The 22,500-nt window shown below is 52.8% G+C and overlaps 2 protein-coding genes across 2 annotated transcripts in view; one reads left to right on the forward strand and one right to left on the reverse strand.

The window, feature by feature from the left end:
* The window catches only part of LOC137621047 (nephrin-like), a 431,807-nt gene that overhangs the window by 120,031 nt on the left and 289,276 nt on the right, over nt 1-22,500 (reverse strand). The gene's annotated exons all lie outside the window — the stretch shown is intronic.
* LOC137620451 (serine-aspartate repeat-containing protein I-like) lies at nt 3,867-10,247 on the forward strand. The gene has a single exon (XM_068350610.1). It carries the CDS (start codon nt 3,867-3,869, stop codon nt 10,245-10,247), a length of 6,381 nt encoding a protein of 2,126 aa, XP_068206711.1.

The following is a 22,500-nucleotide window of genomic DNA, read 5'->3' on the forward strand; positions in this document are numbered from 1 at the left end:
AAAAGTCCTGTAGTGAGTAGGATTCCACTGCAGTATAGGACTGGACTACGAGTGAAGTAAAATGTTCAACATTATTATTATTATTATTATTATTATTATTATTACAAGCCAAGTTATAACCCTAGTTGGAAAAGCAAGATGCTATAAGTCCCTGGGCTCCAACAGGGAAAAATCACCCAGCTAGGGAAAGGAAATAAGGAAATGAATAAACTACAAGAGAAGTAATAAACAATCAAAACGAAATATTGTAAGAACAGCTACAACCTTTAATTAGATCTTAACCCGAGAAATGCCGCATGTCATTTTACTACAGTCCCGTGGTACGGCTATCTTGACAAAAATACAATGTTTCAGAATCTATTCTAACCCATAACTATACCAATGTTTTTGTAATAACTTCGTGCATGTATCATCCAAATATTTTATCTTACATCTTGTTTGTTAATTTGTTATAAACCATCAAAGTTAATTTTAAAGCGCGACGTGGTATCTCACGTGATGGCCAATGGGTGAGTATGGATTGTCTTTCGTGGGTAGGGGGGATGGGTAGTATGATGGGTATCACCCACGGTATCACGGGACTGTTTGCGCCCGGTAGAGGTTAGCGATTTTTATTTACTATATTCCGTACTAGGTAATGAAGATTTTAGGCTATTTTTAACAAATACCCTTCACTATATATTGAAAAGTGTCGTGATAAAAAAAATACTTTATATTTTCAAATCCTATGATATAGAATTGTATCTATTCCTGAAATAATAATGATAATTTTAGTTGATGTAGTCACATTTACTATTTACAAACACTTTATTTGCTTCGTTTTTTTCCCTTTATCTATTCATAAAGTGACTATTGTTACCATTGCAATTATTTTAAATCTGTTCAAAATAATATATCATATTTAGAGAGAATATATATTTTTACTTACAATTTTGATAAACCAATTTAGAATATTTGAAGGAACAAACCGATTAAAAGTAATGCAATATCATAGTGTTTTACAAATATATATATTAGTTGTAACCTAAAATGTCATAATATTTAAAGTACATAAAGAGAGCAATAATTATATCATATTGAAAACATGATAATTATTATTGGAATCTTGTATAGAGAAACATAGTAACTAATAAACTCATGACCTGGCCTATGTGTTCAGACTAATTACAGTAGGTTTTGATGACATTTTTAAGCATTTGTATATAGTAATGCGTATATCAAAAGCATCACCGCATATTAAAATATACAGTATTTACGGTATATACAAAAGATATAGAAAATTACTATTGTGGATATACATAATGAAAACAGGCAATATAAAAAATTTCTTAAAAAGATTATTCTCTCCCCCCCCCTCTCTCTCTCTCTCTCTCTCTCTCTCTCTCTCTCTCTCTCTCTCTCTCTCTCTCTCTCTCTCTCAATATTTATTTTGGGTATGCCAGTGACGAAAGCAGTCGGTTGGACATGAAGGCACATTACATTACATAATAATAGTAACTCATACTCCTTGTAAACAACCCTCCACTTACTTATAATAAAATTATACTTTGTAAACAAACACTCGGGGATATTCAAAACTAAAACATTCGGTATTGTTGTCGTTAATGTAAAACTAGGCAACCGCCGTCCTGACGTAGAATTTGAGAGTTGCCACAGGTTTTATTTCCCTCCCTACACAATATATTACGATGTGATATCGTTGGTGTGTATGTGTATGTATAAAGTTATATGTTTTTTTTTTTTTTATCATTACAATTCGCCTTTTTCTCTTGCAAAAAAGTTCGCCTTTTTCTCTTGCAAAAAAGTTAAAGTCCATATATGGAAAGGTTTTATATTATACATAATTATATAGGTAAAATAAAGTTATAAACATTAAAATTTCTACCAGTAATATTATTTTATCATAAGAAAATAATAAAAGTCGAATAAGTTCACAAGGGAATTTGCAAGAAGAGATAGAAAATTGCGCTCTGAAGAGGCTTATAGGAGTCTCCCATACAGCCGCTCAAGAGGCTTGTAGTAGTTCTCGGGTTAAATAAACTATGGATACTTTAGAATGAACAAGAGGAAGCGAAATAAGATAGAATAGCGTGCCCAAGTGTACCCTCAAGCAAGAGAGCTCTAATCCAAGACCGTGGAAGGCCATGCTACAGAGGATATGGCCCTACCCAAGACTAGAGAACAATGCTTTGAATTCGGAGTGTCTTTCTCCTATAGGAGCTGATTGCGATTTAACAGAAATATATCACATAGGCTTATCTTTCAAAGGTAAAAGTCGAATGGTACTCCATGGCGCTCGGACTATATGGCCAAGTATCTAGGCCTATACTCAATTTTTTTTTAATGAGACGCCTTCGCACCGACTCGCAGCGATGCCCTTTTAACTCGGAATAGTTTCCTGATCGCTGATTGGTTCCAATCATCTTGTTCAACCAATCAGCGATCAGAAAACTTTTTCCGAGCTAAAAGGGCACCGCTGCGAGCCGGTGCAAATCTGCCTCGCTAAAAAGAATTGACTATAGGACATTGTCCCAAGAGAGCTCTGTCACTGCCCTTTGCCGCTGTCATTCACGAGCGGCCTTTAAACCTTTAAAACTTTATATTCTTCATATATAAGTAAAGATTTAGGTATAATACAAAAAGTTATTTAAAAATTTCTATTGTATCTTAAACGAACGAAACGAACGATAAATGCTCACCATTTCATTTTACAAAATGCTCAGCATTTCTTTTTACAGAATGCTCAGCATTTCGTTTGTGCGCGTGTGCGTGTGTGTCATTACACATATGTAAAGAGGCAAATAATGTATATATATATATATATATATACATATATATATATATATATATATATATATATATATATATATATATATATATATATATATACATAATAAATCAGTTTAGATTACGCCATTCCTTTATTACATTTTCGCACTTTTTATTTAAGAGAAATTTCTATACCGGAAATGAGGAGATTCGGAAGAGAATTTATTCAAAGATAGTTTTGAGTTTTTAACAAAATGGAGAAAAAGACGTAAAATGCAACGAAATATATGTCTCGGAAAATCTTCTCCGAATAACAGTTTCCCTATCAAATTTTCCTCTCCGGGATTTGATTTTGCTATAGCTATGAAGACTTAGGAATTCCGGAGACAATTTTGAACTATTCCGAGACCGGAGACGACTCCTACTCTAACTCCAAGGACCTATTGAAGTCGAAACTATCTTTTTTGCCTTCTTTTGAAGACTTCTGAATTCAGGAGGAAATTTTAGATTTTTTCCGAGTCTGGAAACGACTGAATCCGAACACCAACGGTGCTAATGAAGTCGAAACGATATTTTCGTTATCTTTCGAAGACTTCCAAATCCTGCAGACAATTTTGAATGCTTCCGCCTTCCGGAGACGACTCCGACTTTGACTCCAATGAGCTAATGAAGTCGAAACGATATTTTCGTTATCTTTCGAAGACTTCCGAATCCTGCAGACCATTTTGAATGCTTCCGCCTTCCGGAGACGACTCCGACTCTGACTCCAATGAGCTAATGAAGTCGAAACGATATTTTCGTTATCTTTCGAAGACTTCCAAATCCTGCAGACAATTTTGAATGCTTCCGCCTTCCGGAGACGACTCCGACTCTGACTCCAATGAGCTACTGGAGTCGAAACGATATTTTTGCATTCTTTAGAAGACTTCCCGGAGACAATTGTGAAATTTTCCGTCTCCGGAGACGACTGCGGTTGATTCGTTTTGCGTTTTCCATTTATTCAACTTGAGCCTCATTCAAGCAATAGCATCTGCATAGTTATGGCTACTTACATAAACACTTCATTATTGAAATTGTTATCAAAAACTGGAGTCCAGATGCCTGGACTTTATTATGTTATTGGCTTACCTCCCGTAATTGTGGCGGGAGTGGCGGGAGTGGCCGGATATGTTTACAGTAAATTCGTTAAAGCAAGGAATAGAAACATTTCCATGATGGGCAACATCTCTCGCTTGGTGGATCGGTTCGAGATGGCCGTTGAAATGGCAGGTGTTACCCAGGAGGAATTACTGATGGCCCATTCCATGAACGGCGAACTCATTCAAGATCTTACTGAAGCGCTTCAGACAGAAAAACATTTGTGCAGCGCTAAAGGGAAGTTACAACAAGATTTATTCAACGCAAAGAAGACTCACCTTGAAGATTTGCTCCGATTGAGCGAGGAGGCTGATGCTCAGGTCGCGATGGCGAAGGATGCAGAGGAAAAACGAAATTTGGAAATTGCTGAACTACAGGAGAAATGCAGCAAACTAACAGACGTCTTGGCTCAGCGAGAGGAACAGCTGGACAAGAAAGAAGACCAACTCGCTGCTAAGGAAGCTGTTATAGCTGCTGCTAAAACAGAACTCGCATCGGCTAAGATGCGAGAGACTAAAACAAAGTCTGAAAACGCCAAACTGATTCAAACAATCATTGAATGTCAAGAAAAGGAATACATCCGCGAGAAGAAGAATGAAGAGCTTAAGAGCAAGCTTCAAAAGGAAGTCGAGCTTAGAACAGAGATTCAAAAGGAAATCCAGCTGAAGCAGGAAACCTTGGGGAACTTTGAAGAAATATTTGCCGCTAAGGAATCAGAGGCCCTCTTAATGGCGGAAGAATTGGCTTCCATGAAAAGAGAAAATACGAATCTCCGGAAAGAGATGGAAAAGCAGACGGAAAAGATGACCGAGTTAAACAAACTTTTGTCGGAGAAAACCCGAGAACTGGAGAAGAAGGAAGACAAACTCGCTGATAAAGACGCAACTATAGCTGCTGCTAAAACAGAACTCGCATCGGCTAATATGCGAGAGACTAAAACAAAGTCTGAAAACGCCAAACTGATTCAAACAATCATTGACTGTCAAGAAAAGGAATACATCCGCGAGAAGAAGAATGAAGAGCTTAAGAGCAAGCTTCAAAAGGAAGTCGAGCTTAGGACAGAGATTCAAAAGGAAATCCAGCTGAAGCAGGAAACCTTGGGGAACTTTGAAGAAATATTTGCCGCTAAGGAATCAGAGGCCCTCTTAATGGCGGAAGAATTGGCTTCCATGAAAAGAAAAAATACGAATCTCCGGAAAGAGATGGAAAAGCAGACGGAAAAGATGACCGAGTTAAACAAACTTTTGTCGGAGAAAACCCGAGAACTGGAGAAGAAGGAAGACAAACTCGCTGATAAAGACGCTGCTATAGCTGCTGCTAAAACAGAACTCGCATCGGCTAATATGCGAGAGACTAAAACAAAGTCTGAAAACGCCAAACTGATTCAAACAATCATTGACTGTCAAGAAAAGGAATACATCCGCGAGAAGAAGAATGAAGAGCTTAAGAGCAAGCTTCAAAAGGAAGTCGAGCTTAGGACAGAGATTCAAAAGGAAATCCAGCTGAAGCAGGAAACCTTGGGGAACTTTGAAGAAATATTTGCCGCTAAGGAATCAGAGGCCCTCTTAATGGCGGAAGAATTGGCTTCCATGAAAAGAGAAAATACGAATCTCCGGAAAGAGATGGAAAAGCAGACGGAAAAGATGACCGAGTTAAACAAACTTTTGTCGGAGAAAACCCGAGAACTGGAGAAGAAGGAAGACAAACTCGCTGATAAAGACGCAACTATAGCTGCTGCTAAAACAGAACTCGCATCGGCTAATATGCGAGAGACTAAAACAAAGTCTGAAAACGCCAAACTGATTCAAACAATCATTGACTGTCAAGAAAAGGAATACATCCGCGAGAAGAAGAATGAAGAGCTTAAGAGCAAGCTTCAAAAGGAAGTCGAGCTTAGGACAGAGATTCAAAAGGAAATCCAGCTGAAGCAGGAAACCTTGGGGAACTTTGAAGAAATATTTGCCGCTAAGGAATCAGAGGCCCTCTTAATGGCGGAAGAATTGGCTTCCATGAAAAGAGAAAATACGAATCTCCGGAAAGAGATGGAAAAGCAGACGGAAAAGATGACCGAGTTAAACAAACTTTTGTCGGAGAAAACCCGAGAACTGGAGAAGAAGGAAGACAAACTCGCTGATAAAGACGCTGCTATAGCTGCTGCTAAAACAGAACTCGCATCGGCTAATATGCGAGAGACTAAAACAAAGTCTGAAAACGCCAAACTGATTCAAACAATCATTGACTGTCAAGAAAGGGAATCCATCCACGAGAAGAAGAATGAAGAGCTTAAGAGCGAGCTTCAAAAGGAAGTCGACTTTGGGGATGAAAGCACCGATGATTACTACGAGACCGACTCCAAGACCGGGGGCACTGAGGATTCCCACTCCAACACCAATTCCGAGACCGGGGACATCGAGGATTCCCACTCCAACACCAATTCCGTGACCGGGGACAGCGAGGATTCCCACTCCATCACCAATTCCGAGACCAGGGACAGCGAGGACTCCCACTCCGACACCGATCCCGAGACCGACTCCAACTCCGAAACCGACTCCAACTCCGAGACCGGGGACACTGAGGACTCTGACTCCGAGACAGACTCAGATACAGACTCCAAATTTTTGGACGTCTTTGACTTTGACTTTGACTTTGACTTTAACTCTGACTTTGGCTTCGACTTTGACTTTGACTTCGACTTTAACTTTAATTCCTACTTTGACTTTAACCTTAACTTTAACTCCGACGACTCTGACTCCAACAATGACTCCAACTCTGACACCGACTCTGACTCCGAGACTGACTCCAACTCCGAGACTGACTCCAAGACCAACTCCGACTCCGAGATCGACTCAGATTCTGAGACCGATTCCATCTCCCAGACAGACTCCGACTCCAACAACGACTCAGACACCGACTCAGACTCCGAGACTGACTCCGACTCTGAGACTGACTCTGACTCCGAGACTGACTCCGACTCTTCTGAGACTGACTCTGACTCGGCTGACTCCGACTCTGCGACTGACTCCGACTCTGAGACTGACTCCGACTACGAGACTGACTCCGACTCTGAGACTGACTCCGACTCCGAGACTGACTCCGACTCTGAGACTGACTCCGAATCTGAGATGGACACTGACTCCGAGACCGACTCTGACTTCGAAATCGACTCCGACTCCGACAACGACTCCGAGAACAAGATCGACTCAGATTCAGAATCAGACTCTGAATCGGACTCCGACAACGATTCCTATAATGACACTGACTCTGATAACGACTCTGACTCAGACAACGACACTGACTCCGACAACGACTCTGACTCCGACAACGACACTGACACCGACAACGACTCTGACTCCGACAACGACACTGACTCCGACAACGACTCTGACCCCGACAACGACACTGACTCCGATAACGACTCTGACTCCGACAACGACACTGACTCCGACAACAACACTGACTCCGACAACGACACTGACTCCGACAACGACTATGACTTCGACAACGACACTGACTCCGACAACGACACTGACTCCAGCAACGACTTTGACTCCGACAACGACACTGACTCCGACAACGACTCTGACTCCGACAACGACACTGACTCCGACAACGACTCTGACTCCGACAACGACACTGACTCCGACAACGACACTGACTCTGACAACGACTCCGAGTCCGACAACGACTCCGACAACGACACTGAATCCAACAACGCCTCTGACTCCGACAACGACTCTGACTACGACACTGACTCCGACAACGACTCAGACTCCGACAACGACTCAGACTCCGACAACGACTCAGACAACGACAATGACTCCGACAACGACACTGACACTGACTCCGACAACGACACTGACTCCGACAACGACTCTGACTCCGACAACGACACTGACTCCGACAACGACTCTGACTCCGACAACGACACTGACTCCAACAACGCCACTGACTCCGACACTGACTCTGACTCCGACACTGACTCCGACAACCACTCTGACTCCGACAACGACTCCGAGTCCGACAACGACACTGACTCCGACAACGACACTGACTCCGACAACGACTCTGACTCCGACAAGGACTCTGACTCCGACAACGACTCTGGCTCCGACAACGACTCTGACTCCGACAACGACTCTGACTCCGACAACGACACTGACTCCGACAACGACTCCGACAATGACAATGACTCCGACAACGACACTGACTCCGACAAAGACACTGACTCCGACAACGACACTGACTCCGACACTGACTCTGACTCCGACACTGACTCCGACAACCACTCTGACTCCGACAACGACACTGACTCCGACAACGACACCGACTCCGACGACTCCGACAACGACACTGACTCCGACACTGACTCCGACAAAGACTCTGACTCCGACAACGACACCGACTCCGACAACGACACCGACTCCGACGACGACACCGACTCCGACGACGACACCGACTCCGACGACGATACTGACTCCGACGACGACTCTGACTCCGACAACGACTCTGACTCCGACAACGACACTGACTCCGACAACGACTCTGACAACGACACTGACTCCAACAACGACACTGACTCCGACACTGACTCTGACTCCGACACTGACTCCGACTCCGACACTGACTCCGACACCGACAACGACTCGGACTCCGACAATGACACCGACTCCGACAACGACTCCGACTCCGACGACGACACCGACTCCGACTCCGACGACGACACCGACTCCTACGACGACACCGACTCCGACGACGACACCGAATCCGACGACGACACCGACTCCGACGACGACACCGACAATGATACTGACTCCGACAACGACTCTGACTCCGACAACGACTCCGACAACGACACTGACTCCGAAAACGACTCTGACTCCGACAACGACTCTATCTACGACAACGACTCTGACTCCGAAAACGACTCTGATTCCGACAACGACACTGCCTCCGATAACGACTCTGACTCCGACAACGACTCTGACTCCGACAACGACTCTGAATACGACAACGACACTGACTCCGACAACGACACTGACTCCGACAACGACTCTGACTCCGACAACAACTCTGACTCCAACAACGACACTGACTCCGACAACGACTCTGACTCCGACAATGACACTGACTACGACAACGACACTGACTCCGACAACGACTCTGACTCCGACACTGACTCCGACAATGACTCTGACTCCGACACTGACTCCGACAACGACTCTGACTCCGACAATGACTCTGACACCGACAACGACACTGACTCCGACAACGACACTGACTCCGACACTGACTCTGACTTTGACTCCGACACTGACTCCGACAACGACTCCGACAACGACAACGACAACGACACCGACTCTGACAACGACTCCGACTCCGACAACGACACCGACTCCGACTCCGACAACGACTCCGACGACGACACCGACTCCGACGACGACACCGACTCCGACGAAGACACCGACTCCGACGACGACACCGACTCCGACGACGACAATGACACTGACTCCGACAACGACTCTGACTCCGACAACGACTCCGACAACGACACTGACTCCGACAACAACTCTGACTCTGACAACAACTCTGTCTACGACAACGACTCTGACTCCGAAAACGACTCTGATTCCGACAACTACACTGACTCCGACAACGACTCTGACTCCGACAACGACTCTGAATATGACGACACTGACTCCGACAACGACACTAACTCCGACAACGACACTGACTCCGACAACGACACTGACTCCGACAACGACTCCGACTCCGACAACGACTCTGACTCCGACAACGACTCTGACTCCGACAACGACACTGACTCCGACAACGACTCTGACTCCGACAACGACACTGACTCCGACAACGACTCTGACTCCGACAACGACACTGACTCCGACAACGACTCTGACTCCGACACTGACTCCAACAACGACACTGACTCCGACAACGACTCTGACTCCGACACTGACTCCGACAACGACTCTGACTCCGACACTGACGCCGACAACAACTCTGACTCCGACAACGACTCTGACTCCGACACTGACTCCGACAACGACTTTGACTCCGACACTGACTCCGACAACGACTCTGACTCCGACAACGACTCTGACTCCGACAACGACACTGACTCCGACAACGACACTGACTCCGACAACAACTCCGTGACTCCGACTCCGAGACTGACTCCAACTCCATTACCAACTCCGAGACCGACTCAGAGACTGAGACAGACTCCGACTCCGAGACAGACTCAGACTGTGAGACAGACTCAGACTCCAGCAACAACTCGGACTTTGACCAACTCCAAGACCAACAACGACTCCGACAATAACTGACTTCAACAACAAATCCGACCGATGACGACTCAGACTCCGACTCAGACTCCAAGACCGACTCAAACTCCAAAATCAACTACGAGACCGACTCCAACCCTGAGACCGACTCAGACTCTGATATCTTATAAGAGGTTATCAAAGAAGAAAAATTTGAGGAGCAAAAAGGATGTTGTTCAATTGGAGAAAAAAAACCAAAATCTAAAAGTATACAACTAAGAAACAACTCTGTTGGAGTAACCTAGATGATGTGCACTGCAGAGGGAAAAAGCTGAGCTTCTTCTAGTATGCAACGGTTCCATGATGGAGTGGTACAGGCCTTTGTCATGTGAACAAATGGTTGGATTTCTAGATCTATTCTTCCGGATGTCAACCTTATGGTTGCTCTGTTGGAATAATCTAGAAGACTGGCCCTGCAGAGGGGAGAAGCTTAGCTTTCTCTAGTATGCAGTCATATCCTCAAATGTTGCCTTAAAAAATTTTGTTGGATTCAAAACTACATTTCATGACTGACTCCGACAACGACTCTGACTCCGACAACGACTCTGACTCCGACAACGACACTGACTCTGACAACGACACTGACTCCGACAACAACTCCGTGACTCCGACTCCGAGACTGACTCCAACTCCATTACCAACTCCGAGACCGACTCAGAGATTGAGACAGACTCCGACTCCGAGACAGACTCAGACTCTGAGACCGACTCAGACTCCAGCAACAACTCGGACTTTGACCAACTCCAAGACCAACAACGACTCCGACAATAACTGACTTCAACAACAAATCCGACCGATGACGACTCAGACTCCGACTCAGACTCCAAGACCGACTCAAACTCCAAAATCAACTACGAGACCGACTCCAACCCTGAGACCGACTCAGACTCTGATATCTTATAAGAGGTTATCAAAGAAGAAAAATTTGAGGAGCAAAAAGGATGTTGTTCAATAGGAGAAAAAAAAACAAAAATCTAAAAGTATACAACTAAGAAACAACTCTGTTGGAGTAACCTAGATGATGTGCACTGCAGAGGGAAAAAGCTGAGCTTCTTCTAGTATGCAACGGTTCCATGATGGAGTGGTACAGGCCTTTGTCATGTGAACAAATGGTTGGATTTCTAGATCTATTCTTCCGGATGTCAACCTTATGGTTGCTCTGTTGGAATAATCTAGAAGACTGGCCCTGCAGAGGGGAGAAGCTTAGCTTTCTCTAGTATGCAGTCATATCCTCAAATGTTGCCTTAAAAAATTTTGTTGGATTCAAAACTACATTTCATGAGTGAGTTATGATTGGAGAAGATAGCCAAGTATATAAATAACTCTGACAACTACGACTCCGAGATCAGCTCTGAGATCGACAACAACTCCGAGACCGACAACGACTCCGCGACCGACAACTACTCCGAGACTAACTCTAACTCCGACTCCGAGACCGACTATGACCCCGACTCCGAGACAGATGACGAAAGAATCCAGACTCTGCGAGAGGGGACGAAGTGGACTCCGGCTCTGAGAGAAGGAACGAAGGGGACTCCTGCTCCCGGTCAGAAGATGATGGGAACTCTGAAGTTCAGACGCAATACAAGTGGAACTCCGACAATGAGGCACCAGATGAGGACTAATAATCTTAGAAAGGGAGCGAGAACTTCAACTCCGAGACAAGAGTAAGTGTTAATTGTCTCAACTGATGAGATTTGAGGATATTTGCAATAATCTAAATATCACAAGAAAATGTGACATTGTATATGCTCCTGTTCAAGTATGGGAAGAGGATCTGAAAGATTAGAAAACATAAGAAAAAGAAGGTTAATCCTGAAGAAATAGAAGAACCGGAATAGAGGAGGCCGGAGACCGCGACTCTGGGACAGCGGAGGCTGGGGACCCCGACTCTGGGACAGCAGGGCCAGGGACCCCGACTCTGGGACAGCGGAGGCTGGGGACCCCGACTTCAGGATAGAGGAGGTCAGGGACCCCGACTCTGGGGCAGAGGAGGCTGGGGACCCCAACTCTGGGACAGCAGAGGCCGGGGACCCTGACTCTAGGACAGCGGAGGCTGTGGACCCCAATTCCAGGATAGAGGAGGTCAGGGACCCCGACTCTGGGACAGCGGAGGCCGGGGACCCCGACTCTGGGACAGCAGAGGCTAGGGACCCCGACTCTAGGACAGCGGAGGCTGTGGACCCCAATTCCAGGATAGAGGAGGTCAGGGACCCCGACTCTGGGACAGCGGAGGCCGGGGACCCCGACTCTGGGACAGCAGAGGCTAGGGACCCCGACTCTAGGACAGCGGAGGCCAGGGACCCCGACTCCGGGACAGCAGTCCCCGACTCTGGAACAGCAGTCCCCGACTCTGGAACAGCAGTCCCCGACTCCGGGACAGCGGAGGCCGGGGACCCCGACTCCGGGACAGCAGTCCCCGACTCCGGGACAGCGGAGGCCGGGGACCCCGACTCCAGGACAGCGGAGGCTGGGGACCCCGACTCCGGGACAGCGGAGGCCGGGGACCCCGACTCCGGGACAGCGGAGGCCGGGGACCCCAACTCCGGGACAGCGGAGGCCGGGGACCCCGACTCCGGGACAGCGGAGGCCGGGGACCCCGACTCCGGGACAGCGGAGGCCGGGGACCCCGAATCCGGGACAGCAGAGCCAGGGACTCCAGGACTGCCGAGGCCGGGGAACCGGACTCCGGGACAGCGGAGGCCGGGGGACCCCGACTCTGGGACAGCGGAGGCCGGGGGACCCCGACTCCGGGACAGCGGAGGCCGGGGGACCCCGACTCCGGGACAGCGGAGGCCGGGGGACCCCGACTCCGGGACAGCGGAGGCCGGGGGACCCCGACTCCGGGACAGCGGAGGCCGGGGGACCCCGACTCCGGGACAGTGGAGGCAGGGGACCCCGACTCCGGGACAGCGGAGGCTGGGGACCCCGACTCCAGGACAGCAGAGCCAGGGACTCCGGGACTGCCGAGGCCGGGGACCCCGACTCCGGGACAGCGGAGGCCGGGGACCCCGACTCCGGGGCAGCGGAGGCCGGGGGACCCCGACTCCGGGACAGCGGAGGCGGGGAGACCCCTACTCCGGGATAGCGGGGGCCGGGGTACCCCGACTCCGGGACAGCGGAGGCCGGGGGACCCCGACTCCGGGACAGCGGAGGCCGGGGGACTCCGACTCCGGGACAGCGGAGGCCGGGGGACCCCGACTCCGGGACAGCGGAGGTCGGGGGACCCCGACTCCGGGACAGCGGAGGCCGGGGGACCCCGACCCGACTCCGGAACAGCGGAGGCCGGGGGACCCCGACTCCGGGACAGCGGAGGCCGGGGGACCCCGACTCCGGGACAGCGGAGGCCGGGGGACCCCGACTCCGGGACAGCGGAGGCCGGGGGACCCCGACTCCGGGACAGCCGAGGCCGGGGGACCCCGACTCCGGGATAGCGGAGGCCGGGGGACCCCGACTCCGCGACAGCGGAGGGCGGGGGAACCCCGACTCCGGGACAGAGGAGGCCGGGGGAACCCCGACTCCGGGACAGAGGAGGCCGGGGGACCCCGACTCCAGGAGAGTGGAGGCCGGGGGACCCCGACTCCGGGACAGCTGAGGCCGGGGACCCCGACTCTGGGACAGCAGTCCCCGACTCCGGGACAGCGGAGGCCGGGGACCCCGACTCCGGGACAGCGGTGGCTGGGGACCCCGACTCCGGGACAGCGGAAGCCGGGGACCCCGACTCCGGGACAGCGGAGGCCGGGGACCCCGACTCCGGGACAGCGGAGGCCGGGGACCCCGACTCCGGGACAGCGGAGGCCGGGGACCCCGACTCCGGGACAGCGGAGGCCGGGGACCCCGACTCCGGGACAGCGGAGGCCGGGGACCCCGACTCCGGGACAGCGGAGGCCGGGGACCCCGACTCCGGGACAGCGGAGGCCGGGGACCCCGACTCCGGGACAGCGGAGGCCGGGGACCCCGACTCCGGGACAGCGGAGGCCGGGGACCCCGACTCCTGGACAGCAGAGCCAGGGACTCCGGGACTGCCGAGGCCGGGGACCCCGACTCCGGGACAGCGGAGGCCGGGGACCCCGACTCCGGGACAGCGGAGGCCGGGGGACCCCGACTCCGGGACAGCGGAGGCCGGGGGACCTCCGACTCTGGGAGAGCGGAGGCCGGGGGACAGCGGAGGCTGGGGACCCCGACTCTGGGACAGCAGAGGCTGGGGACCCCAACTCTGGGACAGCGGAGGCTGGGGACCCCAACTCCAGGATAGAGGAGGTCAGGGACTCTGACTCTGGGACAGCGGAAGCTGGGGACCCCGACTCTGGGACAGCGGAGTCTGGGGACCCCGACTCTGGGACAGCAGAGGCTGGGGACCCCGCCTCTGGGACAGCAGAGGCTGGGGACCCCGACTCTGGGACAGCAGAGGCTGGGGACCCCGACTCTGGGACAGCAGAGGCTGGGGACCCCGACTCTGGGACAGGGGAGGCTGGGGACCCCAACTCCAGGATTGAGGAGGTCAGGGACCCCGACTCTGCGACAGCGGAGGCTGGGGACCCCGACTCCAGGATAGAGGAGGTCAGGACTCTGGGACAGCAGAGTCTGGGGACCCCGGCTCTGGGACAGCGGAGGCTGGGGACCCCAACTCCAGGATAGAGGAGGTCAGGGACCCGGACTCTGGACAGGGGAGGCTGGGGACCCCGACTCTGGGACAGCCGAGGCCAAAGACCCCGACTCTCGGACAGCCGAGGCTGGGGACCCTGACTCCGGAACAGCCGAGGGCCGAGACCCAAACTCTGGGACAGCGGAGGCCGGGGACCCCGACTCCAGGACAGCGGAGGTCGGGGACCTGGACTCAGGGACAGTCGAGACTAACTCTAACTCCGACTCCGAGACCGACTATGACCCCGACTCCCGAGACAGATGACGAAGGGACCCAGACTCTGAGAGAGGTGACGAAGGGGACTCCTGCTCCCGGTCAGAACATGATGGGAACTTTGAAGTTCAGACACAAGACGAGTGGAACTCCGACAGTGAGGCACTAGATTAGGACAAAAATTCTTAGAGAGGTAACGAGAAGAACTTCAACTCCGAGACAAGAGTAAGTGGTAATTGTTTCAACTGATGAGATTTGAGGATATTTGCAATGATCTAAATATAACAAGAAAAAAGTGACATTGTATATGCTCCTGTTCAAGTATGGGAAGAGGCTCTGAAAGATTAGAAAAAATAAGAAAAAGAAGGTTAATCCTGAAGAAATAGAAGAAGGAATTGTAAAAAGGCGTATCCAGTATTTTGAAAATATCATATGAGGAAACATAATTGAAGAAGGTGATCTTCATGGACAATCTCGGTACTTGAGAAACCATCTTAGAAGGGCTGCAAAAGATAGCGCCTTGGCTAGGATTACATATATCTTACAATAAGTTATCAAATAAGGGAATTTTTAAGAGTAAAAAGGATGTTGTACAATAGAAGAAAAAAAAGAAAAATCTAAAAGTTTACAACTAAGACACAATGTTGGAGTAACCTAGAGGATGTGCACTGCAGAGGCAAAAAGCTGAGCTTCTCGTATGCAACGGTTCCATGATAGAGTGGTACATGCCTTTGTTATGTGAACAAATGGTCGGATTTCTAGATCTATTCTTCCGGATGTCAACCTTATGGTTGCTCTGTTGGAATAATCTAGATGACTGGCCCTGCATACGGAAAAAGCTTAGCTTTCTCTAGTATGCAGTCATATCCTCAAGGTTACTCCAACAGAATTGTTTTTTATTTGCATACTTTTATATTTTGCTTTTTTTTTCTTTTATTGAACAACATCCTTTTTGCTCTTCAAAATTCTCTTCTTTGATAACATCTTGTAAGAAATTTCTAATACTAACCAAGGCGCCATCTTTTGCGCCCCTTCTAAGATGGTTTCTCAAGTCCCTGGATTGTCCATGAAGATTGCCTTCTCCCTTTATGTTGCCTTGTATGATATTTTCAAAATACTGGATACACCTTTCTACAATTCCTTTTATTTCTTCAGGATTAAGCTTTTTCTTTACTGTTTTCTCATCTTTCAGAACCTCTTCCCATAGTTGAACAGGAGCATATACTATGTCACTTTTTTCTTGTGATATTTAGATTATTACAAATATCCTGTTCAGAGTTGAAGTTCTCCTCGTTCCCTCACTAAAAAAAAATTTTGTTGGGTTCATTACATTTCATGAGTGAGTTTTGATTGGGACCCCAACTACAGGACAGCCGAGGCCGGAGACCCTGACTCTGGGACAACCGAGGCCGGAGACCCCGACTCCGGGACAGCTGAGGACAGAGACCCCGACTCTGGGACAGCGGAGGTCGGGGACCCGGTCTCCGGGACAGCCGAGGCTGGGGACCCCAACTCTGGGATAGAGGAGGCCGGGGACCCCGACTCTGGGACGGCAGAGGCTTGGGACCCCGACTCTGGGATAGAGGAGGCCGGGGACCCCGACTCTAGGACAGCGGAGGCTGGGGACCCCGACTCCGGGATATAGGAGGTCAGGGACCTCGACTCTGGGACAGCACAGAATGGGGACCCCGACTCTGGGACAGCACAGAATGGGGACCCCGACTCTGGGACAGCCGAGGCCGAAGACCCCGACCCCGGAACACCCGAGGCCTGGGACCCCGACTCAAGAACAGCGGAGGCCGGGGTCCCTGACTCCGCGACAGGAGAAGCCGGGGACCCCAACTCCGGGACAGTCGGGGCCGGGGACCCAGACTTCGGGACAGGGGAGGCCGGTGACCCCTACTCCGGGACAGCGGAGGCCGGGGACCCTAACTCCGGACAGCAAAGGCCGGTGACCCCGACTCAGGGAAAGCAGATGCTGGGGACCCTGACTCCGCGAGAGCGGAGGCCGGGGACCCCGACTCCGGCAAAGTATAGGCTTGGGACCCCGACTCCAGGACACCGGAGACCGGGGACCCCGACTCCTGAAAACGGAGGCAGGGGACCAAGATTCTAAATAAAGCGGAGGGCGGGTACTCCGACTCAGGGACACCAGAAGCTGGCGACCACGACTCTGGGAGAGTGGAGGCTGGGTACCCTTACTCCAGGACAGCCAAGGCCGGGGACCCCGACTCTGGGACAGCAGAGGCCGGGGACACCGACTCGGGGACAGCTGAGGCCCGGGACACCGACTCTGGGACAGCAGATGCCTGGGACCCCGACTTCCGGACAGCAGAGGCCGGGGACCCCGACTCCGAGATAGAGGAGGCCGGGAACTCCGACTCTGGCACAGCTGAGGTCAGGGACTCTGATTCCGGGACAGTGGAAGCCGGGGACCCGGCTCCGGGACAGCGGAGACTGGGGACCTGAACTCCGGGGACCCTGACTCTGGGACAGCCGAGGTCGAGAACCCCGACTCCAGGACAACCGAGACCGGGGACCCCGACTCTAGGACAGCGGAGGCCGGGGACCCCGACCCCGGGACAGCCGAGGCCAGGGACACCGACTCTAGGACAGCGGAGGACAGGGACCCCGCCTCCAGGACAGCAGAGTTCAGGGACCTCGAATCCGGGACATCGTAGGCCGGGGACCCCGGCTCCAGGACAGCAGATTCCTGGGACCCCGACTTCCGGACAGCAGAGGCCGGGGACCCCGACTCCGAGATAGAAGAGGCCGGGAACTCCGACTCTGGCACAGCTGAGGTCAGGGACTCTGATTCCAGGACAGTGGAAGCCGGGGACCCCGGCTCCGGGACAGCGGAGGCTGGGGACCTGGACTCTGGGGACCCCGACTCTGGGACAGCCGAGGCTGAGAACCCCGACTCCGGGACAGCAAAGGCTGGGGACCCCGACTACGGGACAGCGGAAGCTGGGGAAGCCGACTCCAGGACAGGCGAGGCCGGGGTCCCTGACTCCGCAACAGCAGATGTCGGGGACCCCGACTCCGGGACAGTGGAGGCCGGGGACCCCTACTCCGGGACAGCAGAGGCCGGGGACCCTGACTCCGGGACAACAAAGGCCGGGAACTCAGACTCCAGGACAGCCAAGGCTTAACAGCGGAGCCCGGGGACCCTGAATCCGGGACAGCGGAGGCTGAGGACCGCGACTCTTGGAGAGCGGAGTACAGGGACCCCGACCTCGGGACAGCAGAGGCTGGGGACCCCGATTTTGGGAAAGCAGATGCCGGGGACCCCGACTCCACGACAGCATAGCACGGGGACCCCAAATCCGGGACAGCGGAGGCTGGGGACCCCGACTCTGGGAGAGCGGAGTACGGGGACCCCAACACCGGGATAGCGGAGGCCGGGGACCCCGACTCCAGGAAAGCGGAGTATGGGGACTCCGACTTCAGGACAGCGGAGGCTGAGGTCCCTGACTCAGCGACAAGAGAAGCCAGGGACCCTGACTCCGGGACAGGGGAGGCCGGGGACCCCTACTCCGGGACTGCGGAGGCTAGGGACCTTAACTCCGGAACAGCAAAGGCCGGGGACTCAGACTCTGGGACACCCAAGGCCGGGGACCCAGAGTACGGGGCAGCAAAGGCTTGTGACCCCGATTCGGCGAAAGCAGACGCCAATGACCCTGAATCTAGGATAGTGGAGGGCGCGGACCACGACTCCGGTGCAGCAGAAGCCAGGGACCCCGATTCCGGGACAGCGGAGGCCGGGGACCCCGACTCCAGGAAGCGGAGGACGGGGACCCTGACTGCGGGACAGCGGAGGCCGGGAACCCCTATTCCGGGACAGCGGAGGCCGGGAACCCTGACTCCGGGACAGCAAAGTCCGGCGACTCCGACTCCGGGACAGCCAAGGCTGGGTAGCCCGACTCTGGGACAGCAGAGGATGGATACCCCGACTCGAGGAAAATAGATCCTGGGGACACCCAATCCGGGACAGCGGGGCGGGGATCCCGACTCCGGGACAGAGGAAGCCGGTGACCACTACTCGGGACAGTGGAAGCCGGGGACCCTGACTCTGGGACAGCGGAGGCCGGGAACCCCGACTCCAGGAAAGGGGAGGACGGGGACCCTGACTCTGGGACAGTGGAGGCCGGGGACACCGACTCGGGGACAGCTGAGGCCCGGGACACCGACTCTGGGACAGCAGATGCCTGGGACCCCGACTTCCGGACAGCAGAGGCCGGGGACCCCGACTCCGAGATAGAGGAGGCCGGGAACTCCGACTCTGGCACAGCTGAGGTCAGGGACTCTGATTCCGGGACAGTGGAAGCCGGGGACCCGGCTCCGGGACAGCGGAGACTGGGGACCTGAACTCCGGGGACCCTGACTCTGGGACAGCCGAGGTCGAGAACCCCGACTCCAGGACAACCGAGACCGGGGACCCCGACTCTAGGACAGCGGAGGCCGGGGACCCCGACCCCGGGACAGCCGAGGCCAGGGACACCGACTCTAGGACAGCGGAGGACAGGGACCCCGCCTCCAGGACAGCAGAGTTCAGGGACCTCGAATCCGGGACATCGTAGGCCGGGGACCCCGGCTCCAGGACAGCAGATTCCTGGGACCCCGACTTCCGGACAGCAGAGGCCGGGGACCCCGACTCCGAGATAGAAGAGGCCGGGAACTCCGACTCTGGCACAGCTGAGGTCAGGGACTCTGATTCCAGGACAGTGGAAGCCGGGGACCCCGGCTCCGGGACAGCGGAGGCTGGGGACCTGGACTCTGGGGACCCCGACTCTGGGACAGCCGAGGCTGAGAACCCCGACTACGGGACAGCGGAAGCTGGGGAAGCCGACTCCAGGACAGGCGAGGCCGGGGTCCCTGACTCCGCAACAGCAGATGTCGGGGACCCCGACTCCGGGACAGTGGAGGCCGGGGACCCCTACTCCGGGACAGCAGAGGCCGGGGACCCTGACTCCGGGACAACAAAGGCCGGGAACTCAGACTCCAGGACAGCCAAGGCTTGACAGCGGAGCCCGGGGACCCTGAATCCGGGACAGCGGAGGCTGAGGACCGCGACTCTTGGAGAGCGGAGTACAGGGACCCCGACCTCGGGACAGCAGAGGCTGGGGACCCCGATTTTGGGAAAGCAGATGCCGGGGACCCCGACTCCACGACAGCATAGCACGGGGACCCCAAATCCGGGACAGCGGAGGCTGGGGACCCCGACTCTGGGAGAGCCGAGTACGGGGACCCCAATACCGGGATAGCGGAGGCCGGGGACCCCGACTCCAGGAAAGCGGAGTATGGGGACTCCGACTTCAGGACAGCGGAGGCTGAGGTCCCTGACTCAGCGACAAGAGAAGCCAGGGACCCTGACTCCGGGACAGGGGAGGCCGGGGACCCCTACTCCGGGACTGCGGAGGCTAGGGACCTTAACTCCGGAACAGCAAAGGCCGGGGACTCAGACTCTGGGACACCCAAGGCCGGGGACCCAGAGTACGGGGCAGCAAAGGCTTGTGACCCCGATTCGGCGAAAGCAGACGCCAATGACCCTGAATCTAGGATAGTGGAGGGCGCGGACCACGACTCCGGTGCAGCAGAAGCCAGGGACCCCGATTCCGGGACAGCGGAGGCCGGGGACCCCGACTCCAGGAAGCGGAGGACGGGGACCCTGACTGCGGGACAGCGGAGGCCGGGAACCCCTATTCCGGGACAGCGGAGGCCGGGAACCCTGACTCCGGGACAGCAAAGTCCGGCGACTCCGACTCCGGGACAGCCAAGGCTGGGTAGCCCGACTCTGGGACAGCAGAGGATGGATACCCCGACTCGAGGAAAGTAGATCCTGGGGACACCCAATCCGGGACAGCGGGGCGGGGATCCCGACTCCGGGACAGAGGAAGCCGGTGACCACTACTCGGGACAGTGGAAGCCGGGGACCCTGACTCTGGGACAGCGGAGGCCGGGAACCCCGACTCCAGGAAAGGGGAGGACGGAGACCCTGACTCTGGGACAGTGGAGGCCAGGGAACCCGACTCTGGGACAGCAGAGGCCGGAGACCCCAACTTTGGGAGAGCCGAGGCTGGGGACCCAGACTTCTTCTTCTTCTTTGTCTGCATCTTTTCCCATTTTATGTGGGGTCGATGTTTCTGGCCAGCGTTCTCCATCTACCTCTGTCCCACACTTCATCCCTTTTTAATCTCTTTGATCAAAGGTCATCCTTGATACAGTCCATCCACCTTCACTTTGGTCTCCCTCCCTTTCTCCTTCCCTGTACCTCCATTTCCATCACTCTCTCCCAATGGACTGTTCATCTCTGCTCATGACATGACCATACCACCCCAGTCTGCTTTCTTGGATCTTATCTTTATCAGATAGTTCTCTAACTCCTCTATTTTCCATTTCTCTTCTCCACTCCTCCAGTTTCTCTTCTACTACCTCTCGCCTAGTGCTACACATTAATCCTTGCATTAATTCTAATCTTACAATCACTGGCCATATTGGTTTTGGCTAATTTTTCATGGCCGGATGCCTTTCCTTCTGCCAACCCCCCCCTCCCCCACCCCCCCCCCCCCCCCGTATTAACCCAGGCTTGGGACCGGCAACAAGTTGAGTCTGGGGCAAGCCAGCCTCAACTTGTTGCCGGTTCCAAGCCTGGGTTATTACGGGGGGTTGGCAGCAGGAAAGGCATCCGGCCATGAAAAATTAGCCAAAACCAATATGGCCAGTGATTGTGAGATTAGAATTAATGCTAGGATTAATGTGTAACACTAGGCGAGAGGTAGTAGAAGAGAAACTGGAGGAGTGGAGAAGAGAAATGGAAAATAGAGGATTGAAGATCAGCAGGAAAAAGACAGAGTATTTGAGATTGATAAATGAGGAGAATGGGGAACAGTATATTGGGAGGAGAGTGATGGATATGGAGGTACAGGGAATGAGAAGGAAAGGGAGACCAAATAGAAGGTGGATGGACTGTATAAAGGATGACCTAACAATCAAAGGGATTAACCGGTGATGAAGTGTGGGACAGAGGTAGATGGAGAACGCTGGCCAAAAACATAGACTCCACATAAGTGGGAAAAGATGCAGACAAAGAAGAAGAAGATTTGAGATTGAAAAATGGGGAGAATGGGGAAGTAGTTTGAAAAGAGTTGAAAATTTCAAGAATTTAGGATCAACAGCTGCAGAGGATGGTGATCAGGGGCAGAAATAAACCACATAATACAAGCAGGATGGATGAATTGGAAAAAAAGTGTGTGGAGGACTATGCGACAGGAAAATAGGGGTTAAGTTGAAAGGTAAAGCACACAGGACAGCTGTGAGACCAGCAATGATGTATGGAGTGGAGACGTGGGCAATAAAGAAGACAGAAGAGAAGAAGCTGGATGTGGCAGAGAGAATGTT

This window comes from Palaemon carinicauda, chromosome 27 (genome assembly GCF_036898095.1).
Source record: "Palaemon carinicauda isolate YSFRI2023 chromosome 27, ASM3689809v2, whole genome shotgun sequence".
In the NCBI taxonomy this organism is placed as follows: Eukaryota; Metazoa; Arthropoda; class Malacostraca; order Decapoda; family Palaemonidae; genus Palaemon; species Palaemon carinicauda.